This window comes from Lepidochelys olivacea (genome assembly GCF_965140295.1).
Source record: "Lepidochelys olivacea isolate rLepOli2 genome assembly, chromosome: 27".
Lineage (NCBI taxonomy): Eukaryota > Metazoa > Chordata > Testudines > Cheloniidae > Lepidochelys > Lepidochelys olivacea.
The window spans coordinates 13,658,594-13,681,220 of NC_140437.1; the positions used below are offsets into that span (position 1 = coordinate 13,658,594).

Below are 22,627 nucleotides of genomic sequence, written 5' to 3' on the forward strand. Positions count from 1 at the left end.
CTACGGTCCAGCTTTTATCACGCAAGGAGTTCTGTGTGGCCACATCCTTGTGCCTGTTGTGGGCTTGGGATTTATGGGGGTTAGCTGTGAGATCTGGGATACCACCGTCTATACTGAAGTGGCATTTAGAAGGATCTTGGAACCAAACCAAAACCCAAAACAATGACGTGTCTCTTTATTCTTTTGATCTTTCTAGTTTTCTTGTATCAATAAACCAAATCTTACAAACCCAATATGCAGGAGAGCACACCGTAAATTTTATAGAAGGTTTAATAACTAACGCACGCACATGTGCTCTCTTGCTGAAATCTTGTCACCCTTCAAATATGTACAACATGGCAGAGGAAAACTGAAAGCAAAGCTGTACACAATCACGCCTGTTAGGGCTTTGACAGCATTGCAGACCACTGGAGCTCAGCTACCATCTTGAAACCAGAAGTCCGTATGGCAGTTTCTTTACTATCTGATATACTCTTGTAGTGGCTGTGAAGAGGAAAGTAGCTCCCCGAAGCTTTGATCAAGGATCAATGCTCTGTTCTTTTAGGGGCTGGTCACGTGTAGCAAAAAGACAATGCCTGACCTGAAGAGCTTGCGCCCAAGAAACAGACGCTAATGTAGGTGCATCAGTGCAGGCCCCTAATTTAAACAGACTAAGCTGCTATAAGACATGGTCTGAACCAATGCCGCTAACCCCTGCTTGAAGCCAGGTGCAAATCGGGACTTGAGGTTTTGCCAGCCTAATGCACTACAGAAGTCATGAGCATGGTAGAAAATCCTATATAGAATAGGGATATAAATAGCGTTTTAAAAAAATGTAACCCTTTAAACTATTAAAATTGTATCGGTTAAACATTTAACTGTTAACAAGTTCACAAGATAGGTGTGGGATCTAGAGGTGAGGGTCCCGGCTGCCGGCCCTGCACCCAGGGTCCCAGCTGCCAACCCTGCACATTAGGCATTTAAACATTAACTGAATATGTTACCGGTAAGACTGATGCTTATCGGTTAACTGGTTAACCTTTTACATCCCTAGAATAGCATACACGAGTGGTTTGCACTGGTGCAGCTGTACCAGTGGCTGATATCCATGCGGTAATTTTTCCTTGGTCTAACAATGCAGCAGCTGTTTCTATCTCCTATTGCTCACACGCCGAATGATATCACATCTCCTCTTCTAAACACGGCACAAAATGAATTACTACTTGCAATGTGTCCTGGGGGTGAGTGAGAATTATCCCCATTTTGCAGATGGGAGGGTGGGGAACTGAGTCCGAGAGAGGGTAAGTGAGTTGTTCAGCACCACAGAGGAGTCCGAGATGGATTAGAACATCAGGGTTCCCAGTGCTCAGACCCATGCTCGGGCCACTGGGACAGGCTGCACTGTCTGTAGCACTGTGTATACCCATCTAACAGGGGAAATGTCCTATCTGTAGATTGCTACACACCAGACGTATGCTGTGGAATCCAGAACGTCGTTAAAACCTGCAGTGTTGCTCTGTGTATCTTTGCTTCTGTCCTTTTTTATTTTTTTTGTAGCAACGCTGACGAAGGCAGCATTCAGGAGCATCTTCAGTGCTGCACAAAGGATGAGGCAGAGCGGGCAGATACCAGTCAAAATCATAGGGGGAATTTTAGGCAGGCAAAATGTAAATACCCCAGTCAAAATTGGGTTAAACCACTCACATTTTTACTGTGTAAAACTGATCCTGAGATCACCAGTGACCACTAGCGGTCCCGATTTGAGTGGTACATTAAGTCTGATGGACGATACGCCCCTGGAGCACAGAAGCCCTTTGCACCAGGCTGGGCTATTAGTTCAGAACCCACATAATAGGATGAGCACCCCATACCGAATCCCCAGTCTCACTTCCTGTAGCATCTGACTGTTTTCTTCGGAGGTCTCTGATCTAAATACTGATAGGGCTCAGTCCTGTTTGATATCCAGCAGGGTGATTCTCTACTCTTGCTCATATGTAGCAATGTTGTATTTTGTGTATTGTAATTTTGTGTCCTCTCTCTCTCCGCCCTCTTCGTTGCAGAACTGGGCAACGTCATTAGTATTCGTCCACTGCATGCCAGCAAACTCCCTCGCTGCATTTGTGTGATTTCCCACCCTCTTCTCTCTCATTTTGACTTCAGACAGTTTGTAAAATGTGCGAGTCAATGTAGAAGCCTCAGGATTCAAAGCTCTGGCGTCTTGTGTATCCTTGCTGTGGGTGGGAGCGGGAGCAAGAAGAGAGCTATTATCTTTTGACTAGTTTGTGACCCAAGTTCAAGCCTCTTTAGTGAAATAGGGTGGGGCCTCTGGCATTCAGCCCCTGATGGAGCATGATTCCCATCACATAAACCTGGTTGTGTCAAGTCAGATTGCGAGGCTCTGGCCTTAACAGAACCTGGAGGTGAGGGAGTTCAGCAAACCATCTACCTCCTCTCCTTTAGAAAGAGAGTGGCCCTTTCAAGTTCACCGTGAGGTCATTTTCAGGGCACTCGGGGCTAGGCTAAAGTTCATCTACCGCTCCCAAAATGGTGGGAGGCATGGAGAGGTCGGGGAAAGGTGTAGGCTTGAGTTTCTGGAACTGCCAGTCTTTTATTAAAGCTGACAGGATGCAAATATTCATCGGCACTGTAGGCACTGGGCATTTCTTTTAATACCCTGTCTTGTTTTCAACAGGAAGTTCCATTATCAAAGGACAGGGTTGGGGTTATGCTCGGCAAGCTGAGATACAGTAGATTTACTCTGGTGTGTAGCCCCAGCTAGTCATACGGCTCTTTCTCTGAACAAAAACCTTCACTCTTTAATTGAATAGTTCAGAGGCCAGAGTCAGAAATTTGGGGTGGTTTTTTTGTTTTGAGAATAAACGTCCGTGTTCCAGTAGGTTATACGCAAAAAGAAAAGGAGGACTTGTGACACCTTAGAGACTAACAAATTTATTTGAGCGTAAGCTTTAGGTTATATGGTGAGTCTTGATTTTACTCCGATAGGAAATATAAAATCTCGACGTTAAAATACATCCACTCTGCTGCTCTCGTCTTGTGGATATAATTTGAATGAGGTTTCTCTTCGTGTGTCTGTTCTTATTGTTACTATTTGAAGGTGGGGAATGGGGTGGGGGGGAATCAGAGCCTTGCATCATTTTCTTTGCTGTTTGCAACCCTTCTGAATAGTGAAAAACAATGCGATTAATTTTATCCAGTGCAATCATGCATAGATTTAATAAGCATCCAAAGGTAGGATCCATCTGTAAAGTATGTGCCGCATGCTAAATTACTTCTCTTCTGCAATTTTTTTTCTTTCCAAACCTTAATTAATTGAAGAAAAAAAATTGTTTATTAAAGTGGGAACAGGGTATGCTCTGTCTCTCCATCTCTGGTTCAAAAGTTCATACAATTCCCCGAAGGCTCATCTGTGTGTGTGTGTGTGTGTGTGTGTGTGAGACACACACACACACAATCTCTCTCCCCTATGGTAAGAGACAGCTGTCCAGAAAGGTGTCTTATTTTATGCAAAGGCTGTTTTTCCAAGGGTAATCTGAAGTCTGTGTTGTTTTCCACTCCTGTTCCCGCTCTCCTTATCCTTTTGGCTCAGAAAGTTTCAGGCACTTCCAGCTGGCATTTTCCAACAGCGGTGGGTGAAAGGTGTCATAGTACAGAAGGCAGAAAGTCAAATTCTACAGGTCGATGCCCACGGGAAGCAACGACGTGCTCCTGAGAGAAATAAATAGGGCCCTTGTGAAAGGAGAGGGGTTAGGGAGTGATGGGCACATGTGGGGAAAATATTAACATACTGAGCCACGCCGGGTGAGTACAACGTGAAGAGATTACCATATACTGCCCTGTCCTGCACTCCCAAAACTTTGCCCCCTGCTGGAGTCCCTGATCACCTCCTCTATCCCCTTCATACTCCTCCTTCTCAGCTTTAAGACCCTGCACAGGTCTGTTCCAGCTGCATTTAATCTCCAGGGGGTCGGCTGACTCTGCTCACCTTGATGTTCCCTTTATCTTCCCCTCCCACGGGCAGCTCCATGCCTGCTCCTGTGTTCTCTATCCCAGGCTGTAGACCATGTGGCCGGTCTCCCCTTCGAAGCTTGGTCCGGTCAACCCTGAATGGCTGATCCTCCAACCGATGGAGAAGCTAACACACTTGTCTCATAAACATCTGATCTTTTTATGGTCTCTTGCTTGTATGGTCTCTTTTATGGTCTGCTTTTATGTCGCTTGCTTGCTTGCTTGTCTCTCTGCTCTACTCTTCTTTCTTTGTCACCCCATCTTGGATTATGTCTAAGATGGTGAGCACCTTGGAGCAGAAACCTACAGTACCTCCTTGAGGTCCCAATCAAGATCAGGGGAGGGGATCCATTGTGCTAGGTGCTGTACAAACACCTAGCAAGAGACAGTCCCTGCTCCGAAGAACTTACAGACCAGGCTGGGAGGTGAAACAGAAGCACAGAGAGGGGAGGTGACTTACCCAAGGTCATGCATCTGGTCAGTGGCAGAGCTCAGACTAGAACCAGGGGCACCAGTCCCTTTCCAGTAATGCTGACTTCATCCTGTTGATTGTATTGACAGAATTCAGTTTGTATTGCTTTATTTTTTTTTTTAAGATTTTTGTCTACTTTAAATGTTCATCCTTGCGGGAAATTGGGGGATGGGGATCAGGCATTTAGCTAATGACTGATGCTGAGATGCAAAAAGTTTTAAAGCTTTATAAACTGTTAAAATGCAAACCGTTCAACATCACATGTCGAAATATACAAAGTGGGTCTCCTTAAATGAACAAATCATACATGTTTTTACTATTCATTTGTTGGCCCGTTTGTAACCAGCCTGCTTCAGAAGTCTAAATCCACTAGATTTTGCCTCTAAGAAGGTCTCGGGCAGCATTTTTCTTCCTTTCCTCTCTGTAAATTTTGATTATCGATGGAAATGTTTTCCCGTTGGTTTGTGGGTGTACGGTGAAATCCACATTTACCGATTTTAAAAATCGAATCCTTCCAAGCCTGTAAAGCAGCACCCAACAAATAATAATAAAGGGAAGGCTATGTAGAGTTATACAGAGGACGAGAATGGTCTTATGGCTGAAACACAGAACTAGGAGTCAGGAGATCCTGTTCTCAGCTCTGTGCTGGGAGGCTCAGACTGTCCATCTGCTGCAAGGAGATGGTAACATCGCCCTCTCTCGCAAGGGAGTTGAGGCTTAATTCACCGCTTCTAAAGTGTTTTGGCATCCTCGGATGGAGGGCAGCTGAGTGCACAGTGTATATTGTAAGTAGGAAGCAAATGAGCATTTTCTGGGCCAGGGTGGGGCTGTTAATAGCGGTCTAAAGTGATGTCTAAAGAAATGGTGCAAACGCTTTTAATCCAGTCTAGGTAAACTTGTACTCAGCCAGACAAGACTTTTTTTCTAGGATTCGATTCCTGCACCCGATGCCTCTGAAGTTCTATTTCTTGCCAGAGTGCTCTGATTTTTAAAATAAACGTCCCAAATCATTCCTTTATGTTGGCTGCTGAAGAAGAGTGACTGACCCACGTGCCACAGACTCAAAGTGTGCTGCCTTTGTATTACCCATGCCAAAGAAATGGCAAACTGAGATTTTGCTGGGCTGACTGATTTCCGAGCGTGGCAGGGGGGATTCGTCAGTTGAAGGTAAGGTTGTAACTTGTTCAGAGCCGGATTCTGATATCCTTGCTCACATTAAGTAACACCTTCCTTCACAGGAAGGGCCATTGCTTTCAACTGTGTGCTGGGTGCTTCTGATAATCTTGACCCACTATTACAATTCCAACTAGGAGATTTAAAAAAATACGGGGTGTTATTCTTATTCAGGTTTATAAGCCTTTAGGGTTCATGTTTTTAAGCCTTTGCCCCCCCCCGTGCAATCACCTGACTCCAGGAGTTGAGGCTTTAAGAAAAAACCCACCAAATGCAGCAAGACCTGCAATAAAACTTCAAGAGTTGGCAAGGCTGCTGGGCCTGTATCTCTAAGGCTGAATCGAAGTGTGGATGAGAACACACCCGAACTTTTGTGGCTCGGGCCCATCTCTGCCTTGAACGTCATTGGATCCCTCCATGTTAATGACTTTGAGAGCTGTAGCCTGGGAGCCGAACTGCCTGGAGCCAATAGAGGGGTGGGTGGGTGGGTGTGTGTGAGGTAAGAGCTACAAATGAGAACATGAAGGCTTTAGGACCATTGGCAACTGTTGATAGCGCTCCCACTCATTGGATGTAGTCAGCTGCCAATGCACGCTGGGTCTGCTTCCGCCAAGGTTGCATTCGGCTCATTGTCTCGATCTCTCCATCTGTGATTCTAGGGCACTTCTACCCTGGAGGCGGGACTGGGGAAACGTGCACATGCTAGCTCTGATCAAAATAATGCCCTCAAAGGAGCCGTGCGTGGCTACGGCCGCTCGGGCCTGCCGCTCAAGTACGTCCTTAGATCTCAGATGGGATCGGACTCAGGCGACTAGCCCAAGCGGCCGTCAGAGCTCGCCCACATACGTCGGCCGCAGCTGGGAATGGCGCCCACCAGCTGCTGCGCTGACATACCGTCAGAAGAGCCGACATTGCTCTTCGATCTACAGAGTCTCCGTGTTACGGAGATTTGGGTAACTGTGATTTCAGGTGTCCCGCGCACATAAGCATCTACCTGTGAGGACCCATCTAGACGTCGTCCCCCTCCCCTCAATACGCTTGCTCTTATTGCCCCGCCTGACAGTAAGCAGCCGATCATCCTCGGCGGGCTATTCAGTGTCAGCTGAGAACAATTCCCCTTTGCACGAAACATGGTGCTTCGCTGACACTAGGGCCCTGGTGCTCAAAATTGCTAGTTAAGAAAGAGGGCGGCCGTGGGGAGCAGGCGGGGGCGGCGGGGGGACGGTGAGCGGGGAGGAAAAAAAAAATGTAGAGGCCGGTGGCTGTAATCATCCTTGTTGCTGTCTATTTCCTCAGACTAATAGCAGAGCGATCAGAGCCTGGGAGTTCAAACAGAGGTTATCTTTCCCAGGTACCATCTCGTCCAACGAGAATTTGATTTTTTTTCTATGGGACTTTACTCCATTAGATTAATGAAATTTCAATGGGAGCCTGGCGCCCCCCGAAGCTTTGTTAACAAAACAAATGGTGATTCTGTAGGTGTGACAGCTTGCTAGGAGAGTTACGAGAAGGTGAATACATCCTCTCAATCCGCCTGGCCTGCAACGCATTGATCTCTATTTAAAGCCCCAATCGGATTTTTGTTAATTATAAATGATTGATCTGCAGGTTTCTCTCCCCCCTCCCCACACGTGTTCTCCCCCCCAGTGCGTACACACTTCTGACTTCTTTGCATGCTGCATGTGATGCTTTCTATTTAAAAAGACAGCCGTTGCTGGCAAATGGTTGAAACACCCCATAGCAATATGTTCACTTTACTGTTACTGTCAGCGGTTTCATTGCAAACCGCGTGTTTTTCATGGATTATCAGCTGGACATTAAAATTAACTTCAGGCACAGAGCGTACTTTATAGTTGTTGGTTTTGTTTTGTTTTTTAAAAAAAAACAACCTTTAAAACAAACCGAAGTGCAGTAATTAAACCAGAAAATACATTTGGCTTGTATTAGATTCCAATTTAAAATCTACAAGAGCCAGGAAATTGAGCTGCCATGCTTAAATCACCATTTTAAGTCTAGGTTTTATGGGGGTCATTGTAGGGAACATGGGCTTACATACAGTACAAGTGTGAACCAATGCCTAGGTGAAGGTGACGTTTCAACCATCCCTGAATCTTCTGGAAAGAGTGGGCTGAATTCTGCTCTGGTGGAGCGTTCTACATTGTTAAAGTTGCTCCAGAAGAAAAAACAAAAGTAGAATTTGGCCCTTTATGGGTTGGGTGGGTATGTGGGGGTGGTGGGTTGTTTTTTGTGGTTTTTTTTTAATTGGATCCTTAACACCACTCAAATACTGCATATTTTTTGGTGGCATAATTTTGCAAACTGTTTGAAATTAGTCCCCAACATGAGACACATGGACAAGTAACAGTATTGCTAAGGCCTAGGTCTGAAGGCCAAAATAACCATCGCCAGCATAGTTCTTCTCAGCTGACCCAGGAGCAGTATTTATCTGAGAGAAATTCTTACGTGGAATAATTTCAGGTCACAATTATCTCCTTTTTTTTTTTTTTTTTAAGCACAGGTATTGAGTGGCTGGAATGACCTGGCATAAGGGGGATCACAGTTGAGAACTGAAATATGATGTTCACCCACCACCAAAGGATGCTATTAAATGCATACAAGAGGCCATATGGATTACAGTAATATGACATAAGGCATAATTCTGCATTTCTTGTGCACCAAAAATCTCTCATTGCTGTCTATGTTGAGGGCTAGAGTTTTGCAGGACACTCTCTAAAAATTAAAACAGCGCTCCTCTCTGTTGGTTTAGGAAGTTGGAACAGGTTTGCAAATACCAGCCTTGTAAATAGCAGAGACAAAACACTGATCATTACAGCAGTGAGGTTTTGTGTCAAGAAACGTTATATAGTAATGTAATCATCTGATCTATTTAACAGGCTGTTACAACATTACAATTTACACGATTCAGGACATGACTCCCTTCTTAATAACAGCCTGCAAAATCTAGGAGGTGGGGGGGTAGGTTTGGTTTCTTTTGTGGCCTGGTTTCTTGGAAAACATCCTGAAATCCTGTTCCTTTCCCAAACGCTCTTTCAAAGGCTGGGGTGCTTTGAATGTGCAGAATTATTTATTTATTTATTTAAATTGCAAGGCTCAAAATTCTGCCTTAAAAAAAAACAAAAACAAAAATCCCAGACCAAAGACTAGTAACTTGAATTAATGCGGCAACATGTACAGTGGTATTGATATGGATGGGGAAGGTGTTTATTAAAGATCTCCCTTGTGAGATACTTAGTGGGGGAGAATCTAAATTAAACATACAGTTTTTATTACTAATGTTCGAATAACAACCCGACGCAAATGTATTTAATTTTACTCTCCGTGCCCCCCCAGCGCACACTGCTTCACTTTGTCCTATGCGGGACCCAATCCTGTTTCCCATGGAGGTTTTGCATTCAGCAGGATTTGGCCTTTACTTTTTTTTTTTTTTAACTGTAATTCCTCAGATTGCTGAAGCTGGATCACATGCTCTGTTCTTGAAGAAGGCACACGGGTGTTTGACATTTATATCGGTAGTTGGAACTAAATTCTGCCCTATCGATGGTGATGAAACCATGTTGTTCAGTCGGGTCTGTTTGCTTTAGGAAGCCAGCAGCAAAGCTTTAAAGGGGACTCTGGAAATTTGCGGGAGGGGGAGGGGGATGTGCATTCTGCAAAAATATAATATACGGTTTCTATTGGAGTCACAGTCAACGGTAGTCCCAGACCATGGATGAGTGCCCTGAATGATCAAATCTCAAAATTGGAAAGAAAAAAAGTTGATTTTAAAATATATTTAATTCTGTTCCTGTTTGTCTTTTTGAATAGCCTAACTAATGATTTTCATTAGTGTGGCTGTAATTTATTGTGGTCCCAGTGGGCTCTACCAAGGTTAAATAATTTAAAGAAATAAAAACCCTTATTTGATGTAATGTAGCTAATGAAGTAGATTAGACATTTTGCACCATTGCCTCGTGAAATAGATCTCTGAAGCAAAACCGCAGCTTGGGCGCGGGGACACAAATCTCGACATAAATATCCAAATGGAGCAAGATGTTGCAAATTTTTAAAGATATGCCATAAAAACAGATTAACACAGGGATGCAGCCCCTGTTTCCCTGAATTACAAAAGGATATCATGGGATTGTGAGTGACATTCACATAAATAAAAAATCAATTCTTAATGATGAGGCAGTCTTGTTTTAGCGCATTACCCAGGTTAAATGGGAGCACGCAGAAACATCAAGTCCTATAAGACTAGTGGAATCATTGTATATTAATATGATTTAGAGAGCTGCATACCTCAATGGAATAATTGTTGTTATATCTATACAGCCAGATGGCACTTGGTGTAAACAGCCATTGAGAACCTTAGACACAAGTGCTGTCAGTAGATCTTTCAGGTGTTCTCTCCGCGTCCTGCCTGCTCGTCTTATCGTTGAAATCTCCAGTTCTGTTTGGGGGGAAATGGGTAAAGCCTGTGAAGTAGACACATTTTTTTCAGCCTTGTCCCTTGGTTAGTCTTTTATTTATTTAATCTCTGCTACCTGTCACTCTTCCTAAGTAAACTTACAGAGGATGACAATGCTGCTTCGCCAACGAGCGAATAAAGACTGCAAATCCACCCCTGGCTTTTTATTTTGTGCATTTATGGAGGTGGGTGTCTTGTATGTCCCTTAAACTGAGCACCTGTGGACTTCCCCCTTCCTCCTCCTTACAAAAATATGGGAAACAAACATCCAAAAACTTATGTGAAGGTTACAAAATGAAAAGTCAAAAGTCAAGATGTATATTAATGATAGCTCATAACAGTAACTTGGTTCCCATGCACTCTTAAATTTCCTGTTCTGTGTGCTGTACTTGAATGTAACGTTTTTGCTTGTAAGTTGCTCAGGCATGAACAGAGATTTTTAAAAATGGAAAACACTTTATAAGCGGGGGTTGTGCGTGAGTTTTTAGTCTATGACACACCCACACCTTTCCTGCCTTTTTTTTTTTTTTTTTTTTTGAATGCTTTGCAAAGACATTTTGGGGGCTGAAAAAAACAGAGTCCTGAACCTCACCCAGGAAGTAAAATAACATGAGGAATTTCACAGTATTTTGTGCTTTGTAAATATCTGCCTTGTGCAAAAATAGCCCAGGTGGGGAGGATGCAAATGCTGAGGTGCTCTGGTTTATTTGGTTAGCTTTATGTATACCATATAGAACTGAAGTATTATTAGTATTTATTTTTATGGCTCTCTGGCACCTGTGGCAGGAAATAAGGTCTACATTTGTGTTTTATATATACTATCTCATATTTTTAAATATGTTACATATGTGAGCCAACTATAATACAAGGAAGGGACCATTTTCCTATTAGTTCATCGACCAGTCAAGGTACAATCCTGAGTTAAATACATAAGTAAAATACATAAATAAATACATAAATAAGTAAAATACACGCTACTAACATAGTTTCCACATATAAACTTTAAATGTTCTTCGTTTAATGTGGGACAGAATGACTTTGGTATGGATTTTTACATGTTTTCAGTAAAACACGCAGGACTCTGAGGCTGATCCATCGAGAGAATCGGAGGAAGAAAACGAGAGAGGCTGTTTTCTGTTGATATCGTAGGGTTCTGAAACTCCCTGTGTATTTGTGACCCTGGTCAGTAGTACGGTGCTATTGTTTCGGTGATGGAGGGGACTGTCAGCTTTTGAAATATTGGCCATCATGCCTGGCTTTCCTGTTTGAGGGAAACAGGAAAAACAACAACCCAGAGACCAGAAGAAAAGTGAAGTCCTTTTGCACCATTTACATCTTTATTTACTGGTAGATCATTTTAAATTTTTCTCAGGCTCCGAATCATCCCTTGAATTCCACCCTTCACTTTAAGAGGGAAAAAATCCATCTGCTTGGAAAGGATCTTTTTCTTTTTCTTTTCTCCTTTACTCACTTTTTTTTTTTAAAAGCTTTTTAGGGCACTCTTAAAGTTAAACACGTGTGTGTGTGTGTGTTTGTTTGAACCAACTCTGCTTGCGACAATCTCTCTCATAAAATGGAACCCTCGCATCCTCCCGCTATTCTGTTCCACAGAGGGGCAGATCCTCAGCTGGCGTAAATTGTCACAGCGCCGTTAGAGAGCTGTGACAAATTTCTACCAGCTGAGGATCTGCCTCCAGGAGTTTTGCCTGAGTAAAGGGAGGATTCAGCGCGTAGCTCTGCGACCCTGGGCATTGCAAATGTCTCAGGTGCTATATGAAGCATACAGAGTAGCATCTCGCAGGCGTCAAAGTTCAATGGGATGAGGCGCTGACGGATTTTTAGTCTTAATTCTGAATTTCTTGGCTTCTGTGGCTTTTTTTTTTTTTTTTTTTTGCTCTGCTTTGGTCCTCCTGTTACTAGAAGTTGTTACTAGGTCATTTAATTTCTTCCCCTCTTATGTTTGTGTTTAAAGTTTGCATCAAAGTAATTTTGAGAACTGCTATTGGGGGGTAGGGAGAGTGGGTGCATGCTCCCAATTTCCTCACCATCCCTTGAAGCATGGGGAAACTGAGGCACGGAGCCATGAAGTGCAAGTTCACATAATGAATCGTGGAATTGTCAAGACATCTGGGTTCTACTTTCAATGGCTAGTCTTGCTACCTCCTCCTTATCAGTGATGTCCCGCTTTATACCCATTAGGCCGGTAGGGAGAAGCACACCCCTTTTAATTAAAGGTGAAAAAGACATAAAATCAGGGATACTGCTGTTAGCTCATTAAATCCTGCTCTGCCTGCAAATAACCAGTGGATTCGTTTAAGGGCTGTAAACAGAAGCATCACCCTCACCACCACTTTTCTGAGATAAGAAATTCCGGGAAGGTCTGTGAATCAGACGTTCTCACCATTGAGGGAAAGCTTTTGATTTACAAAAAGGCAGGAGGCTTGATACCTCCAGCTTTGTGATGCAACAAGAATTTTCTCTCCTCTTCCCCGCCCCCCTCTCCTGGATTTATTTCTAAAGTTCTTAGAAGGATATGCTCAGGCTTCGGAAACTCCACCTGTGGCCTGTTCCCTTCTCTGTGTGCCCCCCTTGCCGGTAACTCTCCATTAAAATTGTTCTGGCTAATTTATAATATTGTATTAAACATTCACACAGGGACACAGCACTTTACAAACCTAGATCATGCAAACACACCACGGCTAGCCCTGTTTAGCTCAATAGAGCTACTTATCATGGTGAGCCCTGTGGCCCCCATTCAGCAAAATGTGTTTAAGACAATCCCTTATTCTGTAAATTGTCAGTGGGGCCGGGGATGCTGGAACAGTTTGTACAGTGGGGGTGCTGAAAGCCACTGAACCAAGCTGTAAACCCTGTATAGAACAGAAACCACTTGCAGCCAGGGGGTGCGGCAGCACCCATGAGTGGGGCTTTAAGTATGCGCAGAAGTACTTTGCAAACTAGGGATTGTCTCGGAATACCTGCTTTGCAGAATCCGAGCCCATGTCTGTTAAGGCCTTGTGTACACACAAAGTTGCACTGGTTTAAGTATACCGGTATAATTAAAATTGGTACGTCTTCCCCTAGCGTGCATGCAGTGTATAAAAAGTGTATAAAAGTGCCTTATACCAGTATACCTTATGTCCATACAGGAAGGAGAATACGCTATACCAATATTAAGGCCCTTTTATCTTGGTATCCACACTGGAGCCATGTCTACACTACAGATTTCTGCTGGCATAGTTATGTCGGATGGGGGTGTGAAGAGGTGTGACCTCAGACCAACATAACTATGCCTGCAGAAATCCCTAGTGTAGAAGCAGTTATACTGCAAAACTGCCCAGTGTAGATTGTTTCGTTCGGAGGAGGCGGGAACATGGAATAAGGTGTACCGGTCAAAGCGCAGCTCTGCCTATAGCAGCTGTGTCTGCTTTGCCAGCATAATATAGTGCTAAAGTGATCCTAGTGTAGACATGGTCTGGAAGGTTGGACTAGTATATAACTCTTTTGGTTAAAAAAAAGAAAAAAAATCACAGCCCTAAACTATAATTATATTGGTATAAAATCTCTTTATAGGCCGGACTTAAGAATTTACAGGATTGGGCCTGTTGATACGCTATAATTCTGTGTATGTGAGATCTCGTATTTACTTTAAATGCTTCATTATATTACCTTCTCACTCACCCCCCCTACCCAAACACAATCGTGAACACCTCCACCAGCACAGAACTGGGGAACACTCCTCCGCGAGCCATCCAGTCTATGCGCCCAATGGAGGAAAATGTAGTTTGACAAAGAAGCAGGTTTAATTTTGAAGCTCCCGAGTGGGGGAAAAAGCAATGATTTAAAAAAAACCCAAATCTTGGTGCGTCCCTTTATTTAAAAGACAAAGAAAAATTCAGAAACGTTGACTAAGATTTAGCCAACCAAAGGCCCTGACTGTTTAAACATTCCTCCCCTTCTGATTTGGATTCTATCTCACCATGTGCTCAAGGGGAGGAAACTGTTGTTAATTTCAGTGAAATTAACTTACGTTGTTTTGCTGCTATGTCATAATTTTTACGCAGGGCCCCAGGGGTAGCTCTGTTCTCTGTTATAAGATGTCACAGTCTCTGGGATACGGTATTGCTGTTCGGCTTGACTTCTCATTTCTGTTGCCTGGAGCTCAACTGCGCTACAGAAACCCTATCATATAAATCGAGGCATCTCTGGGCATTGTATACACTTATATATAATTTATCTATTTTTAAATATTTTATGTATACTCTTTAAAAGCCGTGTGTTTCCATCGTGCCTTTCTCACCTCCAATTATTTTTGGAGGCTCCTGCAGGCCTAATTCAGCTCTGTCTCGCCAGTGCAACCCCGGTGACGTCAGTCAATTTGCACCCTTATAAATGAGAGCAGAATTTGCCCCTGCGTATCTGTGCAGAGGTGCGCCAGCTTGTTTTTTCCCCATGGTGCTTGGCAATAGATTTATTACAGAATAGGATCTAGCTGATAAAGATGATATTCTGGATAAGGCTCTGGACTTGAACTTGTAAGATTTGGGTTCAGTCCGTGGCTCAGCAACAAACTCCTGATGTGACGCTTGTGCAAATCCTCTTTATGCCTCATGGTATGTTTACACTAGTGGTATAATTTCCGATATGCGTACTAGCTTTGATTGAGCTAATTTGCTAAAAATTAGCAATATAGCTGTGGCACCATGGGCTCGTGCCCCAAGTACGTACCTAGGGTCTTGGATGGGATTGTATTCAGGACATCTACCCTGGCTTGCCATCTGCACCACCATGGCTATATTTTAGCACATTAGCTAGATCAGAGCTAACCCAGGTGCATCTACCCAAGTTGGAAATTACACCTCCGACTTCCATGTAAGATGTATCCTCAGTTCTCCACCTGCAAAATGTGGATAATGATTTGTCTTGTCTATTCATCATGTAAACTCTTCTGAACACAGACTGTCTCTTGCTACGTATCTTAGAACACCCAGTACAAGGGGTCCTAGATCTCAGCTGGGGCGTCTGGGTGTAGCTGTGACATGAATTTTGATTTTTACAATATTTGTAAGCGCTCTGGAGGTTAATCTACCCTTTTGCTCGGATGACAGCGAATATTGCTTTCCCTGTGATTCACTGTGTTGCAAGTGCCTTATTTCTCAATACACAAGGACAGCATGAGCACCAACGATGCAGTCAGCTCCACCACATACTTTCCCTATGTCCCAAAGGGGACAATCTCTAAGGGGAGGGGGGGAAGTTAATTCTCCATCTTTTTTTTTTTTTCCAGACCTTGGCCTCTGAGTGCCCACAGCGATGCCAATTAGTGTCACTTCTCATGGTGGTTCATATGATGTGGACACCTGTCCACTGTGAACTGTACTGAGAAGCATCAAAATCATATTGGATAAAGCCACTGACCTCCCATCAGGTGGTGACAACTCGAGGTCCATGCAAACTGTGGCTACATTTTGAACAGGCAAGGTAGGGGTGAAAGGCTCATTACCAATGGTCCCTCTAATTTTTGATAGCCTGTGTGCGCCAAAAACTTCTTCTATGCAAATTTTTGACGGGCCGTGTGTGCAAAAAATTTCTTCAGTGCAAATGTTTGTGCAGGTGGTGTTTCGCCGTGTGCGCGGGGTTTAGGATCTGTGTGTGCGCACACAGCTTAGAGGGAACAGTGCTCATTACCAATCCCTTTGACTAGCCTGTGCTCGGGCATGTCTACATACACACATGGTGCTGATTTATCCAGATCCAATTTCTGATTCAGTCCAGCCCTCCCCTCACCCTGGTGTGAACACTCTTGAGGGATAAATGTTGATTTTTATTAGAGGCTAAAAGCACAAAGAGATTAAGTGGCTCCAGTTTGAGCTAATTGATCTTGGGGCATCTTTAAACCCATTTGGTTATCCCCACACAAGCAGGTTGCACTAATTTTACTACATCTATTTGTAACCTGATTTAGTTAAATGGGTCCAATTTCTGTATCGACCAGGTTTCATTCCAAGAAACTTTCCCCATGGGTCTGGTCTATTCCAATCTTGATTGGCATACAAACCAGAAATAATAATTAGTCCTGCTTTGAGCAGGGGTTGGACTAGATGACCTCCTGAGGTCCCTTCCAACCCTGATATTCTATGTCCTTAATGGTGTTTCTTGCATCTTCCTTGGAAGCATTTGGTACGGGCCGCTGTCAGAGAGGGAGATACTGGACTAGATGGGTCTTTGGTAATTTCCATGAAAGTCGTTTCAATGCTTTGTGTCCGTTTCCTCCTCTGTATGATGGATATGATGATGCTTTATACACCCTTGTGAAGCACTTTGGGATCTACAGGCGAAGAGCGTATCGTGAGGGTTTAATGAGCTAAGGTTTGCTCGGCTCTGAACATATAAAGTGCTAAAAATTGCAAATGGACTTTTTTTCAAATTTAAACTTAGAATTGGGAATGGTCGTAAAGAAGGAACGGTGTGTGGGGGGGAGAGTTTGTCCTCCTTCTGTGCCCCCCCTTCACCCTCATCATGTGTGCGCACACACACCCTGTTCTCTCAGAGCAGGGCTGGTAAGAATTTGATGGACGAACAGCTCCCGCAGTGCGTAGAGCACTTGATGCAAAGGCTAGTAGACAGCCACTGATCTTCAGCTGTCCTGAAGTCAGGAACTAGACAACTGCAGCTGGTCCCAAGTGACACAGGTATAAAGCATACATTTACCTTCAGTGCCTTTGTTCTACGCACAGTGTTGAGACCCGTTGATTTTCCTCTTCCAGACCAAAAAAATTCCAAAGGGCAGCTTTGCTTTGAATGATTTCATGTTGGTAATGTTGCAGCCTTGGGGTGCTGGGGTGTAGAGTCTACACTGTGCTTGGATTTGGGATGGTGCCGCTTTTACGATATGCTTATGCAACCAGAGTTTCCAAAAATCAGATATGTAAACTGGTCTTGCTGTTGAAATCATAGGAAAGAAGGGACCTCGAGAGGTCCTCTAGTCCAGTCCCTTGCACTCACAGCAGGACTAAGTATTATCTAGACCATCCCTGACAGATGTTTGTCTAACCTGCTCTTAAAAATCTCCAACGATGGGAGATTTCACAACTGCAATCTCTTTGCAGAGCATGGATCCCTTCTTTGGATATTGCAGAATGACTTCCACGTCCTAGTGCTGCTTTTTAAGTTGTTATAAAGCTGCCTGTTGTGTAGGGTTTTTGTAGTTTTCTCCTCCTACATGAGACACCATAATCCCAGTGTAGGGTCGTCACATGGAACTTCTGCCCATCTCAGCACGCTGTAGAAGCTGTTGAGGGATAAAGAACCTGTGGAGCTAACCCTGCAGTCTTCACTCGAGCAAAGCTCCCATGCAAATCAGCGAAAGGATCAGGCCCAATGCGAGATTTTTTTTTTTGCTTGAGTCAGGGCCACAGGTTCATGCATAAAGAGGGCCCTATTGCTGCCCCATTAACACTCACAAAATTGGAGAGATTTCTATGTCTGAGAACGTGGAGATTTTTTATACCCGTAACCTTGTAAATGATTGATTCAGAACCCTTTCCTTTCACCAGAGCATGTCAGCACATTTGTTAAGAGTGGGAAAGACCTTGTGGGAAAGACACTGGAGCAGGACTTGAGAGACCCGGGTCCCTTTCCCAGTTTTGCCCCAGACTTCCCCTATGCCCTTGGACAAGTCTCTTCACCTCTGGGTCTTGGGTCACCATTGACAAAATGATCTTTGTCTCTGTGAAGGACAGTTGTAAAACAGAGGCAAACTGAGGCTAGGAACAACATCGCTGCCCTTCCTGGCTAATAGCCATTGATGGACCTATCCTCCATGAACGAATCTAGTTCTTTTTTGAATCCTGTTATAGTCTTGGCCTTCACAATATCCTCTGGCAAGGCGTTCCACAGGTTGGCTGTGCATTGTGTCCAAAATACTTCCTTTTGTTTGTTTTAAACCTACTGCCTATTAATTTCATTTGGTGACCCCTAGTTCTTGTGTTATGCGAAGGAGTAAATAACACTTCCTTATTTACTTTCTCCACAGCAGTCATGATTTTATCGACCTCTGTCATATCCCCCTTAGTCGTCTCTTTTCCAAGCTGAAAATCCCAGTCTTATTAATCGCTCCTCATACGGAAGTCGTTCCATACCCTTAATCATTTTTATTGCCCTTTTCTGAACCTTTCCAATTCCAGTATATCTTTTTTGAGATGGGGCTACCACATCTGCATGCAGTATTCAAGATGTGGGCGTACCATGGATTTATATAGAGGCAATATGATATTTACTGTCTTATCTGTCTCTTTCTGAATGATTCCCAACATTCTGTTTGCTTCTTTGACTGCCGCTGCACAGTGAGTGGATGTTTTCAGAGAACGATCCACAATGACTCCAAGATCTTTCTTGAGTGGTAACAGCTAATTTAGACACCATCGTTTTATATGTATAGTTGGGATTATGTTTTCCAATGTGCATTCCTCCATTTATCAGCATTTAATTTCATCTGCCATTTTGTTGCCCAGTTACCCAGTTTTGTGAGATCCTTTTGTAGCTCTTCACTGTCTGTTTGGGACTTAACTATCTTGAGTAGTTTTGTATCCTCTGCAAATTTTGTCACCTCACTGTTTACTCCTTTTTCCAGATCATTTATGAATATGTTGAATAGGACTGGTCCCAGAACAGACCCCTGGGGACACCACTATCTACCTCTCTCCATTCTGAAAACTGACCAGTTATTCCTACCCTTTGTTTCCTATCTTTTAACCAGTTACCAATCCATGAGAGGACCTTCCCTCTTATCCAATGACAGCTTACTTTGCTTAAGAGCCTTTGGTGAGGGACTTTGTGAAAATCTAAGTACACTATATCCACTGGATTCCCCCTTGTCCACATGCTTGTTGACCCCCTCAAAGAATTCTAGTAGATTGGTGAGGCATGATTTCCCTTTACGAAAACCATGTTGACTCTTCCCCCAACAAATTATGTTCATCTATGTGTCAGAAAATTTTGTTATTTACTATAGTTTCCACCAGTTTGTCTGGTACTGAAGTCAGGCTTACTGGTCTGTAATTGTCGGAATAACCTCTGGAGCCCTTTTTAAAAATTGGCGTCACATTAGCTATCCAGTCATTTGATTTAAGTCATAGGCTGCAAACTAGTTAGTAGCTCTGTAATGTCACATTTGAGTTCCTTCAGAACTCTTGGGTGAATACCATCTGGTCCTGGTGACTTATTACTGTTTAGTTTATCAATTTGTTCCAAAACCTCCTCTAAGGATACCTCAATCTGGGACAGTTCCTCAGATCTGTCACCTAAAAAGAATGGCTCAGGTTTGGGAATCTCCCTCACATTCTCAGCCGTGAAGACTGATGCAAAGAATTCATTTAGTTTCTCCGCAATGGCCTTGTCGTCCTTGAGTGCTCCTTTAGCATCTCAATCGTCTAGTGGCCCCACTGGTTGGTTAGCAGGTTTTCTGCTTCTGATGTACTTTAAATTTTTTTTTTTTTTTTGCTATTACGTTTTGAGTCTTTGGCTAGCTGTTCTTAAAATTCTCTTTTTGGCCTTCCTAATTATATTTTTACACTTCATTTGCCAGTGTTTATGCTCCTTTCTATTTTCCTCACTAGGATTTAACTTCCACTTTTTAAAGGGTGCCTTTTTGCCTCTCACTGCTTCTTTTACTTTGTTGTTTAGCCATGGTGGCACCTTTTTGGTTCTATTACTATGTTTTTTAATTTGGGGTATACATTTAAGTTGAGCCTCTACGGTGTCTTTAAAAAGTTTCCATGCAGTTTGCAGGGATTTCACTTTTGGTACTGTACCCTTTAATTTCTGTTTAACTAACTTCCTCATTTTTGTGTAGTCCCCCTTTCTGAAATTAAATGCTACAGTGTTGGGCTGCTGTGGTGTTTTCCGCACCACAGGGGTGTTAAATTTAATTATATTATGTAAAAAGAAAAGGAGGACTTGTGGCACCTTAGAGACTAACAAATGTATTAGAGCATAAGCTTTCATGAGCTGCAGCTGCATCTGATGAAGTGAGCTGTAGCTCACGAAAGCTTATGCTCTAATACATTTGTTAGTCTCTCAGGTGCCACAAGTCCTCCTTTTCTTTTTACAGATACAGACTAACACGGCTGCTACTCTGAAACCTGTAATTATATTATGGTCACTGTTACCAAGCGGTCCAGCTGTATTCACCTCTTGGACCAGATCCTGTGCTCCACTTAGGACTAAATCAAGAATTGCCTCTCCTCTTGTGGGTTCCAGGACTAGCTGTTCCAAGAAGTAGTGATTTAAGGTGTCAAGAAACTTTATCTCTGCATCCTGTCCTGAGGTGACACGTGCCCAGTCAATATGGGGTAGTTGAAATCTCCCATTATTATTGAGATTCTTCTTTATTTGTATAGCCTCTCTAATCTCCCTGAGCATTTCACAGTCACTATCACCATCCTGGTCAGGTGGTTGGTAGTATATCCCTACTGCTCTATTCTTGTTATTAGAGCATGGAATTACTATCCAAAAAGGTTCTATAGTACAGTTTGGTTCATTTAAGATTTTTACTTCGTTTGATTCTACGCTTTCTTTCACCTCTAGTGCCACTCCCCCACCAGCACGACCTGTTCTGTCCTTCTGATATATTTAGTACCCTGTGTCCCATTGATTATCCTATTCCACCAACTTTCTGTGAAGCCTATTACATCAATATCCTCATTTAAAATACAAGGCCCTCTAGTTCACCCATCTTATTTAAACTTCTAGCATTGGTGTATAAGCACTTTAAAAACTTGTCACTTTTTAGCTGTCTGCCATTACATGATGTGAATGGGACTCTTTTTTTCATTTGATTGTTTCACATCAGATCCTACCCATATTTTACCATATTCCATCCTCTCCTCTTTACTAGGACATAGAGAATCTCCATTAGTAGATCCTCCCCGAAGAGATGGCTCTGTCCGAATCACATGTTCCTCGGCACCTGTCCGTAATCTGTTCCATTTTGGTTTAGATGGAGCCCATCCTTCCTGTACAGGCTCCGCCATCCCCCAAAGTTTCCACGGTTTCTAATAAATCTAAACCCCAACCCTTTTGGAGTTGATCGTGCCGGGTTTGTACTAGACCTGGTCAGGGGTTTTTTTTGTTTGTTTGGGTTTTTTTCCCTCTTTTAATTTTTGTCCCAATTAAAAATGGCTTTACAACAACATGAAATTTTTCGGTTTGGTTAAATGTTTCTGGATTTTTTTAAATGGAAATATGGCATAAAAATGAATATGTTGAGAAATATTGTCCCAACTTGCAGCCTGGAAACTGGACTGGGTTGTTTCTTCCTTTTTTTTTTTTTTAAACGTAACCACCTTAAATGTTTATTAATGGCACAAAAGCAAAATAGGCCATTTTTTCCCCTTCTAAAAATTTTCTTTTTTTTTTTTTTAAATCGATCTTTCTGACAAATAATTCACAGTGTGGCGTACTCCCTTTTTTGTATTAAAAGCAGGTGAGGTAAATGGTCCTGATGTTTCATTTCCAAGCGGGTCATAGTGCAAGAGCAGTAAACTTCCTCATGTGAAATTTCATGAGGTTTCTTCGCATCCGGCCTCATTCCTGGAGTCCGACAGCTGCATCGATCCAATTCGGAGCTGTTACTGTCTATCGGATCAATGATCAGCAAACTAAAAAGTCACTTAGCTCCCGTGACCCAGGCTGCATAGTTAGGCCCCGTCGTGTCAAGGATCCTCATTTTATTAACTCTGTAATTACCTGTTAAGCTAAACCAGCCAGTTTTATTGCACATTTTCTCCTACCTGAGTGGGGACCTTTGCATTCCTATCAGAACCTTGGACGTTGCCTCATTTTTCTCAGCGTCCTCGGGGCCCTATGCTATGATCGCCGTCCCTTTGGCTGAGAACAATGAGATGAGTCTTTATCTTTTGCTGGATCTTTCTTACATATAAGCAGGCGTCCACCCCTCCCGCCTAGGACTTCCGGTACCTGCCAGATTGGCTGTTCTGCCCCTGCCTCCAAAGGCTGCAATGGGTTTATGCTTTTTAAAAGGGGCTTTTAAGTTGGGCCATGTTGCAGAGGATACTCAGTGCTCTATCACTCAAGAAGCAAGAGAATGGGACTGGCACCTGGGTCTCCCCAATGGTGGTATCAGTAGGTACCGTTAGATGGGCCCCAGAGCAGGTCTGTTTCTTCACAGCCTTGGAGGCTGGTCAAGCCCATGGATTTTTACAGACTGCGCTGGTGCTGTCAGACCTGGTCTCCTTTTCTAATTGGGATGGGAGGATGGTCCAGTGGTTAGGGTGTTAGCCTGGGACTTACAAAGCCTGAGTTCTGTTCTCTGCTATAAGCTTCTTTTGTCACCCTGGGCAAGTCTCTTTATCTCTGTGCATTACTCTGCAACACTGGGTCACTTGCTGGTTTGACAAGCAGTGGTTCACAACCTGTTTCACAATGTGTTATGTGGGCTGCAGGCTGAGAACCACAGTGCCCCCCCCCAACCTCTCAACAATCCCCTA

At 43.3% G+C, this 22,627-nt stretch overlaps 1 protein-coding gene across 3 annotated transcripts in view; it reads left to right on the plus strand.

The window, feature by feature from the left end:
* SKAP1 (src kinase associated phosphoprotein 1) overlaps window positions 1–22,627 on the plus strand; it is a 227,853-nt gene that overhangs the window by 81,587 nt on the left and 123,639 nt on the right. The window contains exon 1 of one of the 3 annotated variants that reach the window (XM_084615550.1): window positions 1,056–1,220. The exons of the other annotated variants lie outside the window; for them this stretch is intronic. Within the exon in view, the coding sequence (XP_084471676.1) occupies window positions 1,115–1,220 (106 nt within the window). The 5' untranslated portion in view covers window positions 1,056–1,114. Of the gene's footprint in view, window positions 1–1,055; window positions 1,221–22,627 lie in introns of those variants that run through there. 3 annotated transcript variants of the gene reach the window in all.